Source organism: Ruditapes philippinarum, unplaced genomic scaffold, assembly GCF_026571515.1.
Source record: "Ruditapes philippinarum isolate M1 unplaced genomic scaffold, ASM2657151v2 ctg1347_1_1_1_1, whole genome shotgun sequence".
In the NCBI taxonomy this organism is placed as follows: domain Eukaryota; kingdom Metazoa; phylum Mollusca; class Bivalvia; order Venerida; family Veneridae; genus Ruditapes; species Ruditapes philippinarum.
In genome coordinates this window covers 237,333-253,112 of record NW_026861002.1, presented here as the reverse complement: position 1 = coordinate 253,112, position 15,780 = coordinate 237,333, and the positions used below count along the sequence as shown (strand labels likewise).

The window sequence follows — 15,780 nt, the reverse complement described above, 5'->3', positions numbered from 1 at the left end:
TATTTCTTTAATTACCTACCTTGTATTATGAACCTGTCCTGTTTTGAATTTTAAGCATTCCAGGTGAATATTTAAAAAAAACCTGTTAGTTAGTCCATCCGCTTTTCTTGTGCGGGGCATCAGCCGCATCACTTTGAAACAACAAGAGGTACCAACATAAAACTTTGTAGGTAGATAGATCTTATTGAGTAGGTGTGCAGTGCACAAGAACCGTAACTCTGCCTTGCCCAATTTTTGAATTATTGCCCTTTGTTTATTTTTACACTTTGAACTTTGTTTGGGACATAACTCTAAAACTATATAAGAGGTATTAACATGAAACTTTGTAGGTAGATAGATCTCATTGAGTAGGTTTGCATTGCATAAGAACCATAACTCTGCCTTGCCTAATACTTGAATTATTGCCCTTTGTTCATTTTTACTTTTTGAACTTTGTCCGGGACATTACTCTAAAATTGTAAGAGATATCAACATGAAACTTTGTAGGTAGATAGATCTCATTGAGTAGATTTGCAGTGCATAAGAACCATAACTCTGCCTTGCCTAATACTTGAATTATTGCCCTTTGTTCATTTTTACATTTTGAACTTTGTCCGGGACATTACTCTAAAATTGTAAGAGATATCAACATGAAACTTTGTAGGTAGATAGGTCTCATTGGGTAGAAGTGCAGTGCTAAAGAACCATAACTCTGCCTTGCCTTATTTTAAAGTTATTGCCCTTTGTTTATTTTTACTTTTTTGACTTTTGTCCAGAACATAACTCTAAAACTATTAGAGATATCAACATGAAACTTTGTAGGTAGATATATCTCATTAAATAGAACTACAATGCTAAAGAACCTAAACACAGCCTTGTCTAATTTTGGAGTTATTGCCCTTTGTTCATTTTTACACTTTGAATTTTACCTGGGACATTACTCTGAAACTATAAGCGATATCATCACATAACTTTATAGAGAGAGATAGATCTCATTAAATTGAAGTGCAGTGCAAAAAACTATAACTCTGCATTGCCTAATTTTAGCAGTTATTGCCCTTTGTTCATTTTTTTTTATACTTTCCTGTGTCCAAAACCTTCTCGGGGAGCATCACCCGATTCAACCGGTTCTTGTTTTTGTCATTATCAAAGACCCATAAATCTAGCATTGTTTTCACTGATTTTTTTCTGCTTTTGTGAACTGAAGTATTCTGGTGTTATGAAGGTTCAGATCAGATTTGGAGAATAGCAAAAACTGGTGCCATAGACTGGTTGATTTGTCCATTGATTTAGTTTGTAAAAGAATTAAATATGAAATTTATTACTTATTTTTCAGACATACAGAGATTTCTTTGCAAACATCGCATCAGCGAATTATGTAACAATTTTACTGTCTGTTGTGTGTATCTTAGTACTATATTGTACAGGCAGGTTTATCAACCAGAATCCGAAACTCAAAGCCAGGATGTTTATGCCAATACCTATTGAACTTATTGTAGTAAGTATACTATAGTCTGTGTACAGGAAATACTTGAATGTTATGTATATAGGTAAAGTACAACTTCTGCAGAAAGTCCCTCTGCCAAGCAATAACCTCTTACAACAGCAGTATCATTTTTTGCCAGCATAAGGCTTCACAATATTTGTAACCTCTGTTTTTACTGCAATGCTTTCCCGCCAAGAAATTTCTAACATCGGCCAATATCGTAATAAATCCAAAACGTTGCTTTTCACAATCTTTAGTATTCAATAAGCTTTTCACAATCTTTAGTATTCAATAATTGTTATCTGTTTATAACAAGAATTTAGTACATAGCGATAATGGATGAGTGACTGTAAATAATCTACTGCCCATGATTTTGAAGAAAAAATGTTCCGGAAATAAGCGATTTGCTACAATATTGACCGATGTTAGATATTTTTGGCGGGAAAGCATTACAGTAAGGCTACCTCTCACCAGCAACCAAAATCTCTGTCTCCCAGGATATTACTGTACAGAAGTTCTGTATTATATAACTGTATGTTTTATGTAGAGAAAAGTTAAAGTTGAACACTGAGAATCATTTGCTATTCTGGTTTAGAATATTAAATTTTGTGCAAAAATGCAACCAGCTATTTAAGGGATGATTGATGGTTCTACTTGCATACATGATTATTACTGAGATAATGGATTGTGGCTTTCATAAATGCTAGAAAGACACCTAATATTACTTTCTTAGTGTCCTTGTGGATGAAAATTATGGAATAATACTAACAGAGTTTATTGTATTTCCTTTTGCAGTATTTTATGTATTTTTTGGGTTGTAACATTTTCTGTGCATTTCAGGTTGTTTTGGGTACAGTGATTTCCTATGCAATTAATTTAGAAGAGAACCATGGGGTGGTTGTGGTCTCAGACATTCCAACAGGGTAAAACTATGTTTTATTTCATATCCATCATATTTAGACAAATTCTAGAATTAATGTTAAAATATTATTGTTAAAAATTTTTTTGGAATGTCCCAAAATATGTTTGCCAAAAAGGCATGCATGTTTGAATTTTGAAAGTAAAGTTCTATATAATGTAATAGGTTATATAGATATTTATTAAACAAAGAAGTTTTATTTAAAATTTAATACATCTTTCTTGTGTCAGCAAAATCAAATTTTAATACTCTTTTTTAAATATTTTTTAAAGGAAAAGGCAAAGGGAAAATTTCTTTTTAGTAATTGCTTAAAAGGTAAATATTTTTTTATTTTGAATAAAAAAGGTGCTTTTTTCAAGAAAAAATTAAAACCAGATTTTGGGATAACAACTTTAAATTCTATTTTTTTAATTATATTTCAAATTTTAATTTTTAAATTACTTTTTTTTAAAAAAACCCCTGAGCCAAATTTCTAAAGGGGCCTACGTCGCATTCCTGCCGTAATCTCAGATGCTATAGCATTAGCTATTGTCATATTTGCCATTAAGTGTAATATTATTCCCCACGATGGGGGAAAAAAAAACTGGACTTTGCCAGAAACCCCCTTGACTATGAAGTTCGGATGCTAACAGGTTTGTTTTCACCATGGTTTCCCCTGAATTAACTGGTAATATTTAAACCTGTTCAACAAGGAAATTAGTTAAAGCTTTAAAGTTTTACTTGAAATCTTTGTCAGTTCAGTCAAATGCTAATAGGATAAGCTATTAAAAATTTTTCCTTTAACTTATTTTATTTTTGGCAAATGGCTTAAAAAATGGGGTATTGTGTCACCAGGGTTTTTAATGATTAAACTAAAAAAGGGTTTAACCGCTGGGGGAAAGATTTTGGGTTTTTTTAAAAATTTTTAATTTTTAATTGGTTTTCTCCCCAAATTAATCCATATAAACCCCAAAGGCCATGAAAAACCAAAATTTAGCGTTTTTGCGACCAAAATGGATCCAGACCAGCCTGCGATTCGCGCAAATTTTTTCTGATAAAGGAAATCCATGCTGTTTTGCCTTAAAAACCCTTATAACAATTTAGAGAAACTGATAGGGGAAACAGCTTTAAAACCCTTTGATCAAATTTGGGGGGGAATCCGCGGGCTGGCTGGATCCATGCGGGTCTTTAAACCCCTTTAAAGGGTTTGGGTTTTTCTAAACGGGCTCATTATGTTTCAGGAAATGGGCTTTTGTAACAGGGAAAAAATGTTGTTTTAACAAGAAACCCAGCTTTGAGGTGGATGCTAATTCAATATGTTAAAAAATTATCTCAAATGAAGGGAGGAAAAAAGAACATATACTTAAAAGAATTGGTTAACAATTTACATTAGAAAGATCTTAAGTGACTAGATGAATGCATAAAGATAAAAAAAAAAAAAAAAAAAAAAAAAAAATGAAGATTATACAGACTTTATAAAACGAATGAGTTTTCTCAAGTATTTTATATAAAAGATAAGCATATAAAAAAAGATAAGGTTTTTTTTGTCATTTTTTGCAATGTCTTTAAAATTTATTTGCTAATGGCTCAATTAGTGTCACCAATTTTTTTCCTATAATGTTTTAGGAAATTGGATAGCCTTGTTGGTTTGTCCAACAGTTTTTTTTTCCTCTTTCCTTTGTGTCTGCTGCACCGTCTTGCTTCATTGTCCACGAAGTCTGGTACAAGAGAGAGTGGGAGGTAAAACCCAGGTTAGTAAAATACATATTTCTATGAAATAAATGACTTAAGAGCTAGATGGGATAGGTTTTATATTTAGTAGACAGCATTATCTGATGCTGTTATATTTTACCACTATATCTGCTTGCACTAATTTAACTTTGTAAATATAACTTTTACAATGTTTCATGATGTCTATAATGACTAGCTTATGCCATGGTGGTGTACTTTTGAAACTCTCTAACTATGGACTGTTCCAGCATGACAATTCCATATCACAAAGTTAGAAGATTTCAATATCATAATTAACTGTTGTTTACAAATGTCATAAATGATTGATAGTTCACCTTAATTTCTTTTGTATTCCCTCTTTTGTAGTTTATGATTAAAAACTACAAAAATGTATGGTCTTTCACTTCAGCTGATTCTGTAGTTAAATGTGATACAATAGAAAAAGCAAAGGTCTTTCACTTCAGCTGATTCTGTAGTTAAATGTGATACAATAGAAAAAGCAAAGATAGTTAGCAATAAAAAAAGCAAAATTGCCTTAGTGCAATAAGTGATTAACTGCTTTTAAATTTAGAAGGACTTTATCTGTTATTGCACTAAGACGACAAAATGTCTTTTATTGTATTTGAGATTTCTTAAGTCTTTAGCACACATTTAAATGTATATTATTTTATACATTTTTGTATATAATATTTTCAGATAGCAGGGCTGGTTTCTTGTTGTCTGCTGCTAGTGGTATTGCTGGCTATAGGACCTTACTTTAGAACATTACCCAATGTAAGTATGTCAGTCTTTACCCATTACGCGATATACACGCCTTTTAACGCCCTTTTAACCCCCACCCCCCCTTTTTTGTTGTCTCAAATGGTGAAAAAATGCCATATTCAGGCCCCCAACACTTGTTTTTGTTTGAGAAATGTTGTTAAAAAAAGTGACCACTTTTTCGGCGCGGCCCCCCAACCAAAAGATACATCAGGGGGGTGCCAGAAGGGGGATATCTCAATTTTTCACAAAATGCTCATGAAGTAATGGGTTAAGATGCTTTTCAAGTAAATGTATATTTAACCAGTGTTTATTTCATTATTTACTGAAAATAGATATGTATTGCAGCATCATTAAGATGTGTGTTGATCTATGAACCATATTGAGTTTGTTGTTAATAATGATGTCTTGGTGTCCATGGCTAAAGTGTCAGATTTAAAGGGGCACTTTTTTATTGAAAATTTTCCTTTGCCAAATAGTTTGGGTTTTATTCTTTTCCCCAGGTTTTGAAAAGTTAAAAAGGTAAAAAGCTTAAAAGTATACTTGGGAAAAATTAAATTTTACGTTTCCCCTTTAAACCCGGTTATTTTCAATTATTAAATTGGAAAAAATTTTTAATTTTTGTTAAACGTGAGATGTTTTAAATTTGTTTAAGGGAATAAGGGGGGAAATTTGGGTTTTATTTAATTTGAAAAGATTTGGGGGGTAAATTTTCATATTGAAAATACATCAAACAAAAAAATATAAAAATTTTTAAATTTTGGGTTTTAATATCAAAAACTTTTTTTTTCAGTGTTTATGGCCCCTACAGTTATTGTAGCTTTTAGATGGTTTATTTGCCCAGATTTTTACAGTGCCAGATCTCTGGTACAATCGTAGACCAGACTTTGTAAGATTTGCTGACATAACAAACACTGTTCCCAATACTATACATGTCTCACTGATTGGCTAACCATGTTTTAGTTCCTTATATACTAGTGTTACTAACAGTTAGATACGGCAAGAATATGTCTGTTTAAATATGTCTGTTTATTTGTTTCCTTTTCAAAAACATGTAGTCAATTTAGTTTGTTTTTTTATTTAGAAAAATGCAGTACTTTATCTGGTTATCTTTGTTTTTGAATTATTGTTTTAATTGCATGCTTACTTTTCATGTCCTGAAAGGAAACAAAGTAACAGACATAGATATACATTATGTAGGCCATTGCTAGTGTTTTCTTGAAAATGAAAAATATCTTTGATAACACTTCTTTTTCTTTGTAGTTGAAGTTTGTTGCTTTATGCAGTTCATCATCTTTCTTATTCTTTTTAATTTTAGTATACTTACTCTATGCTTTCTTTTTCATCTATCCTAATTGATAATAATATTTATTACAAAGGGAGACAATCAGATTATTATCTTTTTTCTGTCATATATAGGGTTTAGGCCCTTGTTGAAGATTATTTTATCTGAAGGTTGAAATAACATACTGTGATATTTAATTTGATACAAATTTAAATTTTATCAGTGTATAGAATAAATATTTTTGCTGTGTGAAATTATGGAAAGTTATAGTATTTGACAAACAAGAAAATTACATTCATTGTGGAAACACCATTATACTTTATTACTGTATACTTATATAATATTTGATAGACCTTAGAGGAGAGATTTCCTCTATGTATGGTTAAAATATTGTTGTTATTTCAACCTCATCTGAATATTCTAATATGTCTCATATCAACATGCTTCAACTTTTATCAGCCTACTTTATTTCTTCTGTTTTACTTTTGCTTTTATTTTTAGCTCACCTGAGCATATGCTCAGGGTGAGCTATTAGGATCACTCTTCGTCCGTCGTCTGTCGTACTTGGTCCGTCGTACTGTGTCCGTTGTCCGTTCACACTTTTCAAATGACATCTCCTCTGAAACCATGAGGCAGATCATAATGAAACTTCACAGTGATGTTCCTTGTGTGAAGCCTTAACAAAGTTGTTCAAAGAATTCCATTCCATGCAGAACTCTGGTTGCCATGGCAACCAAAAGAAAAAACTTTAAACATCTTCTTCTAAAAAACCCAAAGAGCTAGATCTTAGATATTTGGCATGAAACATCTTCTAGTGAGTGTCTACCAAGATTGTTCAAATAAAAGCCCTGGGGTCAAAATTGGCCCCGCCCCAGGGGGTCATTGATTTTCCCTATATGCATATAGTAAAAACTTAAAAAAATCTTCTTTTAAAGAACCCAAAGAGCTAGACCTAAGATATTAAGCATGAAACATCTTCTAATGAGTGTCTACCAAGATTGTTCAAAATAAAAGCCTGGGTCAAAATTGGCCCCGCCCCAGGGGGTCATTGATTTTCCCTATATGCATATAGTAAAAACTTAAAAAATCTTCTTCTAAAAAACCCAAAGAGCTAGAGCTTAGATATTTGGGCATGAAACATGTTCTAATGGATGTCTACCAAGATTGTTCAAATAAAAGCCCTGGGGTCAAAATTGGCCCGCCCCAGGGGGTTTATGATTTTCCCTATATGCATATAGTAAAAAAAAAAAAAAAATTCTCTTAATGAACCCAAAGAGCTAGAGCTAAGATATTTAGCATGAAACATCTTCTAATCAGTGTCTACCAAGTTTGTTCAAATAAAAGCCCTGGGGTCAAAATTGGCCCCGCCCCAGGGGGTCATTGATTTTCCCTATATGCATATAGTAAAAACTTTAAAAATCTTCTTCTAAAAAACCCAAAGAGCTAGAGCTTAGATATTTGGCATGAAACATCTTCTAATGGATGTCTACCAAGTTTATTCAAATAAAAGCCCTTGGGTCAAAATTGGCCCATCCCCAGGGGGTCATTGATTTTCCCTATATACATGTAGTAAAAACTTAAAAATCTTCTTTTAAAGAGCCCAAAGAGCTAGAGCTAAGATATTTAGCATGAAACATGTTCTAATGGGTGTCTACCAAGTTTGTTCAAATAAAAGCCCTTGGGTTAAAATTGGCCCTGCCAGGGGGAGGGGGGCAAAAGCCATTGTTTTTCATTATTTATGTATAGTAAAAACTTAACATCATGAAACATCTTCTAATGGGTGTCTTCCAAGTTTGTTCAAATAAAAGCCCTTTGGTTTAAACTGGCCCCGCCCAGGGGGCCTATGTACAGGTGAGCGACCCCAGGGCCATCATGGCCCTCTTGTTACATATTGGTCTTTTGTTTTTGCTAATATTATATGATATTTATCACATGCTAATGCCACTTTCATAACTCTGTGAAAAATAGTGTTATACATGTACATGAACATGTATTTTGATGAAACATAATTTGCGTTATACAAATATAGTGTCAAATCATTCTACTTTTATGTATGTGATAAATAGAATATTCGTGTAGCTTCATTTATACTAAGTTTATTGAACTGGTTAAATGAATTAAGTAACATTCTAACATGCTTCACATTATTCTGCTATTAAACAGTTAAGACTTTCACTTGTAATATTACACAATATATGCATAGCATAAAAATGAATGCTTACACGACATCAAAGAACCAAATGGGGTTAGGAAAATTACTTCTACCCTTTATATAGTTCAACATATTTTTATAAATATGGAATGGAAATAGATATTCATTTTTCTTGTGTTGAATTATATTAATGCACAGTTTACTGATCAAATTCTTCGTAATTTATCACCCAGGCCTATCTGCTTCCCTGAAAATAATTATTCCTGCACATTTGAACTCTCACCATGCAATTTTCAGCAACAAGGTTATGCAAACCTCTGGCTTCAAGTTGTTTAATAAACTCAGTATTGTACTTACACTCATTCAACTATCCTCTTCATATCTAACACACCTGTCATACATTCACAATTTCTGTTAGTATTTCTGGCATCACCATTAGTTATTATTGTAGTGAGGTGATGGTATAACCCTAGTTTAGCTAACATCTACATATGTTTACAGAGTGTGCTAGCCTCTATTATCATTGTTGCCCTACGAGGGATGTTCCTTCAAATCCTCGATCTTAAAAAACTCTGGCACGTATCACTCATAGACTTTGTAAGTGAATAAGATTTTTCTGTCTACATTCTTAATGTAATAACTAAAACTTGAATTTTAGGAAAAAGATCATATTATAATTATGATGTGGTACAGTAAATAAACATTGTGTAATGTTAAATATTTTTGTATAGCTAGTATACATTTGTCCTTCCATTTGAATTTTGTTAAAATTCTCCGAGCATATTTATCTCTTGTAAAGCGATTTCATCGGATGAAATTTTTTTTAAATTAGCTAATAAAGCAGGTGTTACTTAACTTAGTATATGTATAAAAAATTCATGACAGTTTCTTTACAACTAAATAAACATGGAAAATATTCTTTTATTTAATGAAAAAATGTCTTTCCATACTTCCAAATTTTAATTTTATGTTTTATAGAAATTTGTTACTCAATAAACAGTGTAAGCCAAACAATATTTTGACATATACCTTAGTTGTGTTTCTCTGGGCCTGTATCTGCTGTATGTGATATAAATATTTTATTCATTATATTTCACAGTTTGTATGGATAGTAGCATTTGTCGCTACAGTGTTACTGGATGTTGATCTTGGCCTTGGTGCTGCTGTCATCTTTAACATTATAACTGTTGTAGTGAGAAGTCAGAGGTTTGTATTTTCTCACTTATAACACACATTTTAGGACTTACCGGTAAGTTTGTCAAAGAATTTACAAGGGTCTTATATTGTAAGTATAATAAGATGATGACCTATAACAAGCCATAATAGACTTGTTTTCTCTCTGGTCTAGAAATGGGTCTAGGGATATCTTATTTTGTATGCCTGCTATGCTCAATTGCGCTTTGGATTTGTAATTCAGACGGCAGAGACTACTTGTTCAATATTGGGGTGATGAGGAATTTCATCATGACAGTTTGTCTCATACATTGGGTCTAATGGTTGTTTGTCTCTCATCTCTCACCACTGCTTCAGAAATCAGCTGGTAATAGTCAGTCAAATATTTACTGGTTTAAGGGATGCTCAGGCAAATTAACCTTTTCCCTTATATAAGCGTGTTTCGACGGCTTTTTGCCCCCCCCTTTTGAGGCCTCAAACAGTGAAAAAATGTCCTATTTAGACCCCAAACACTGTTTTTCGTTTGAGAAATGTTGTTAAAAAAAGTGACCATTTTTTCGGCGCCGTCCCCCATCCAAATAATACATCAGGGGGTTGCCAGAAGGGGGATGTGCCCCCTTCTTTTTGGGGGGTTTGGAGTGGGGCGGAGTCCCCCTCATCGCCAAGAAAATTTTGGACTTGTGAGGGGCTTAAAATGTCCCCAGGTTGATCATAAGGTAACGTGTAACCAACGCTGAAAAGCCTTTGACTCTATCTCAATCCCTTGAGAAGTTGCAGCACTTTGAAATAAAATTTGATGAAAAAAATCGAGGCAAAAAAGTGATTTTTGGCAATTTTGAGATGTCCCCTCGTTGCCATGGTAACAGGAAATTTAAGACTGAGCATGTCGTTACAAAGGCATTGGTCCAGTCAACATTTGTGCCAAGTTTGATTAGTATTGAAGCATTTGTTATAGTTTCATAGCAGTTTGAACTTGTAAGAGGAGGCTTTTCAGTGAAAATGGCCATTTTTCACAATATGCTCATGGGGGAAAGGGTTAATGACAAAAATATCAAAATTATCTTATGTACTCAAATCTCGCTAAAATGACATTTGTAAAAGTCACAGCATGAATTTCTGTATAAATTCTATATATTTTTGGTTTTAAGCGTACATATTTCTATATATGTTGAACGAAATTTAGAAGCCGACAGAATCACTTAATAGTTTTAAAACTAGCCATGTAACTTGAACAAACCCTGGAAGTTACAATAATAGATACTTGGATATTGTATGATTGACAGAAATCATTCATTTGACATGTTCTTTAACTTTTCAAGAGTTCACTGTGACAACTATTGTGAAAACCTAACCCTCTAACCTGATGCACGTGGGTCAAGTTAGGAAACCATCATTTTATTCTTTATTAGGAGAAAAGTTTTGATTCTGTGACTGCCTAGTGTATTCATTTTGAAGACATTTACAGATTGATGAGTGAAATATTCAAAATGAGGAAATGAGAATTTTGCCTCTGTCTCCCTTTAATTATCCAGAAAATCAGGTTAGAAACCAGTTTACTGTCAGTTTTCCAGGCTGCAGGATAGGTGGATTAAGTGACAATATATGTGCAAAACTGTGTTAAAATTGGCATAGTTGACAAACAATTAAACCAGACACACACCATATTACTTTATTCTATCCTACATATTGAGCCAGAGAATTTTAGAATTTCTATTTGATATGTATGTTAGTATATTAGATCAAATGAGCCGCGTCACGACAAAACCAACATAGTGGGTTTGCGACCAGCATGGATCCAGACCAGCCTGCGCATCTGCACAGTCTGATCAGGATCCATACTGTTCGCTTACCAACTAAGACTATTACAAGTGGAGAAACTGATAGCGTACAGCATGGATCCTGATCAGATCTGCGCAGTCTGGTCTGGATCCATGCTGGTCGCAAACCCACTATGTTGGTTTTGTCATGACACGGCTTAAATGATTACATATTACAGACCGTATGGCTGTGTATTAGGACAGATTCCAGGGACAGATTTATATAGAGACATGCATTCTTATCATGAGGTAAGTAATAATCAACCAGGTTTTGAAAATCCTTGTTATTAGATTTGGAATGGCAGGCTGTTGGTGGGTGTTAAAGAGTTGTTTTATGTATAAGTATAGAACAAGTATTGTAATCAAAGCTGGTATATAGCAAGCTTAAAATGAGACCTCACTAGATTGCTTTTGGGCTGTCTGAGTCAAGGTCAAGGTCACTGTTACTAAAAATAGGGAAATGGTTTCCTGTTTGAAAACCTTGTTTCATGGCATTGCCATATTTCTTGAATTTTAGCATTTTAAATAAAAAAATCTCTGACATAAGTGGACAACTTTTCACATTCAAATAAATGACACATCACGTCCATACAAAGTTAGCATGGTGGAGTAGTTATTGCTAAATCGTCTTGGAGAAAGATAAAATGTCTCTGATGAATATTTTTTTGGTCACAAAATATTTTTTTATTCTATTTTATGAATTTGAATACACAGATGAGTTTCAATAAACAAGGCATCCACTGAATGTTAAATGTTTTCTTTCTATTTTCAGGCCAAAGAGATACCAGGGATAAAAATATTCAGATTTGAGCATTCCTTATTCTTTGTAAACACTGAACACTTTAAAACGCTCATTTTTAAGAAAACTGCTAACCCTAGGAAACTGAAAATTGCTCAGAAGAAAAGAATGTCAAAACTTGAAAGGGAGAAGGCAGAAGCTCATGTATGTACATATATTTTATTTTCCTGAAAGTAATTCAATGGAACATATTACAATTTGGTCATAGCTTCGATCATTTCTCACATTTGTTTTATAAAATTTCATGTGAGATTATGTATGGACTAATGTCTTAGATATTTGGTGCGTAAGTACCTTGTGTGGACCTTCATGTCTGTTTGATGTGTATGGAAAATTGGGCCAAGGCCATTGAGACTTAACGGAAATAACGCTTTTCTTCTAAGTAAGGTAAAATTGCTTTGTCAAAACAACATTCTTGATTATAATGAGAAAAATATCAGTATCATTGTATTTTCTTTTTGCTGGTCCTTTACATGTTATGGATATTGAATCTTACTAATTGAAACTTGAAGAAAAATTGAAGAATTAACATGTGATATCTATTTTCCCTTTAATATTTATTTTCTAGAATGTGTCAATTGTGATAGATAGACAGGATTCTTCAGAAGCTTCTGAAGTCAACGTACTGTCAAAGTCAGGAGATGTCAAGGCCATGGTAGTAGCAGACGACAAACCAAAATGTCCGCCGGGTGTAAATTTTCACACAATCATTCTGGACTGTTCACCCTGGAGTTTTGTTGATTCCATGGGTGTGAAAGTTTTAGCTTCTGTAAGTGTAAAAGGAATATAGAGTGTATTGTAAGAAATACGTCTCAATATAATTGACCCCATGTCAAAACCAACATAATGGGTTTGCGACCAGCATTGATTCAGACCAGCCTGTGCATCTGCGCAGTCTGATCAGAATCCATGCTGTTCGCTACCAGTTTCTCTACTTGTAATAGGGTTTGTAAGCGAACAGCATGGATCCTGATCAGACTGCGTGGATGTGCAGGCTGGTCTTGATCCATGCTGGTCGCAAACGCTCTATGTTGGTTTTGTCTTGACGCGGCTCTTTTTTTCTTTTTTCATCAGTTGTTCTAGTCGTGATTCTTTATGGTAATGCAAAAGTCTAAGAAAGTCTCTCCGCTTGGCTAAAAAAAAACCCTGAGAAACAATTATACATAGTACTTTCATAATTTCAGGCAATATGTGAATACAAGTCCGTGGGAATAAATGTCATCTTGGCAAACTGTAAAAGTAAGTGTTCATTTTAACTGCTGCAGGGCCGGCAAAATCTCAGAAAATTGTACTTGTCCACGGACAAGTAACCTAAGAAATTTACTTGTCCGTACTCAATGTTCACTTGTCCGTATTTATATTTAATATTTACTGCAAATGTCAATAAAAAGAGCAATATGATTATGAACTTTCTTTCAATTTTATTAAACATTCTATGCCATATGTTTAATAATATAATATATTATGATTGTAATATAATATATTTATAAAATGTTAACGGCAGTAGATTAAAGTAGAACGACAGTGATGGACAAATTGTGTATATTTTACTGGAAGGAGCATTGGTCTTTTGCCAGCACTTTTTCAGTTTTCCTTGCACCCAAATTGCTCTAAAATATTATCTTCATTGTTTTGCACTCTGGTATCATTTCTTATTTATTCACTCCTTATTCTATTCATCTATATAATATTCATTTCAATGATTTGAATCCTTTTAAAAAATCATATGTACTCTTGAGTTAGATTTGTCAAATTGATGACATCTGGCTTTTTTTTAACGATATAATTATGATTGCCACAGAATGTAATATCATATACGTACATATATACGCTTGGTTGCAGCGGATGAATTGTGAAAATTTTGACATCATTACCATCGGCGACGATGAAACTGACATGTTTACATTAACACCAGTATTAGACATTCAAAAACAAAGGCATTTTCACAAGAAATCTTTACATAAAATAAATTATAAAATGACTTTGTCCACATAAATTCAAGCAGTCAAATTGCCGATATGAGCGTAAATATTCCCGAATGACCTGGAAAAGCTATACAATGTATTTAAATTTCATTCTACACAGCGGTATTTCAAAGACAATTGTTGCGAGATTGATGCTGTGTCCGCTATCTAAACAATAAATGCGATTGAAAAGACCACAGCTTCCAATTCAATTTTATGGCAGAACCCCGTTGCTACCGAAAATATTTTATTGCAGAGGCTAAGTCGGCAGTCATAAACCAAAACAAACATATACCCTCAATAATTAGTTAATTGCCGCGCGCATGCAGTAACTGCATGACGTAAGGAAAACCCCAAGCCTGGTTGGTCGCTATTTATGTAAACACTTAAAATAGTAACACCCTAATATGCACGGAATGCCCTCATGACAGACACCACACTTCACACGCTAGTTTTCGTATTAAATGTGTGATTTTCCTTCTGATTTAGATCTATTAGAAAAGAACTAGATTTTTTTCTTCAGAATTCCTCTTTTAGCCGCCGAAATTTACTTGTCCACGGACAAGTAAACTGCATAATTTTACTTGCCCGGACCTACAATTTTACGACTCGGGCAACTCGGACAATTGATTTTGCCGGCCCTGTGCTGGATTTTACTGTTGTTTTTTGTGTTTATGTCAGGTCTTTGCCATTATTATGTACAAAAAAAATAGATTCTTCATTCTATGCTTATTGCATTGCATAGTTAGTAACACAATATACTCTTTTACAGAACAGAGACTATATTAAACATAAATATGAAATATCTGTGAAGAAGAAAGATAATAAAAAAGTGTTACTTTGCAACAAATCAAAATATAATATCAAGTGTAGCCTGAACAAGAAAATTAAATATGCTATTATGATGGGTTCAACCTCTTTGTTTTTAAGATGATACAAAAAAGCATAAGGGTTTAATGAAAGTGGATGTATTGGAGCATTTTTAAGACAGCAACCTGCCAGTGTCCAGAGAAATCTGTATTTTTTGTATATTTACTGTATACTTTGCATTTCAACAACAATAGTTACTAGTGTAGAGTTTGTCCAGCTTGAATATCCTTGTAGATTGACCAGCCTCTGTATTGTTGGTTATGTATTGAATTTTAACAATTTTGATATCATAAACCCTTACATTAGGAAAAGTCCATTTAATTCTCTGTGATTGACAATGATATTGAACTTTACAAGAGCTGAGAACAATTGTATCAACTAGAAAGATAAATTGGGAAAAAGAAACTAAATTAGGTATTTTTATCTGTCAAAATTAGATAATTCAACATGAATCATTGATTGTTTCAGGTGGTATAAGGGACATGTTTGAGAAAACAAAGTTTTATGACACAGTTGATCATTCTAACATCTATGTATCTATACATGATGCAGTTCTACATGCCTTACATATAGAATATCCCAACGACGTAGACCAGGTATTTTTTGTTAAACCTTTTCTCTGCCAGAGCTGTAATTGTATATTTATTGTGTATTCGCAACGAATTACAGGAGTTTGTTATAAAAGACAGAAAACGATGCTCCAATATAAGATAAAATTATTATTATCCAACCTCACAAGGATGTAAAACATCAAAAATGTAAAAAGAACAAAATCCATAAATCAGATGACTCATATTTTATACTTACCAATGAGATACATAGACTAGAGGATATTGAACGAGTGTAGTTTAATACTAAATTTATTGA

At 33.1% G+C, this 15,780-nt stretch overlaps 1 protein-coding gene across 1 annotated transcript in view; it reads left to right on the top strand.

Annotated features, from left to right (window-relative positions):
• The window catches only part of LOC132714196 (prestin-like), a 45,568-nt gene that overhangs the window by 15,619 nt on the left and 14,169 nt on the right, over positions 1–15,780 (top strand). Inside the window, exons 6-17 of the mRNA XM_060696986.1 lie at positions 1,316–1,477; positions 2,306–2,388; positions 3,017–3,051; positions 3,990–4,114; positions 4,791–4,868; positions 8,792–8,887; positions 9,390–9,496; positions 11,460–11,529; positions 12,053–12,223; positions 12,648–12,848; positions 13,264–13,318; positions 15,382–15,509. Of these exons, the coding sequence (XP_060552969.1) occupies positions 1,316–1,477; positions 2,306–2,388; positions 3,017–3,051; positions 3,990–4,114; positions 4,791–4,868; positions 8,792–8,887; positions 9,390–9,496; positions 11,460–11,529; positions 12,053–12,223; positions 12,648–12,848; positions 13,264–13,318; positions 15,382–15,509 (1,311 nt within the window). The remainder of the gene's footprint in view (positions 1–1,315; positions 1,478–2,305; positions 2,389–3,016; positions 3,052–3,989; positions 4,115–4,790; positions 4,869–8,791; positions 8,888–9,389; positions 9,497–11,459; positions 11,530–12,052; positions 12,224–12,647; positions 12,849–13,263; positions 13,319–15,381; positions 15,510–15,780) is intronic.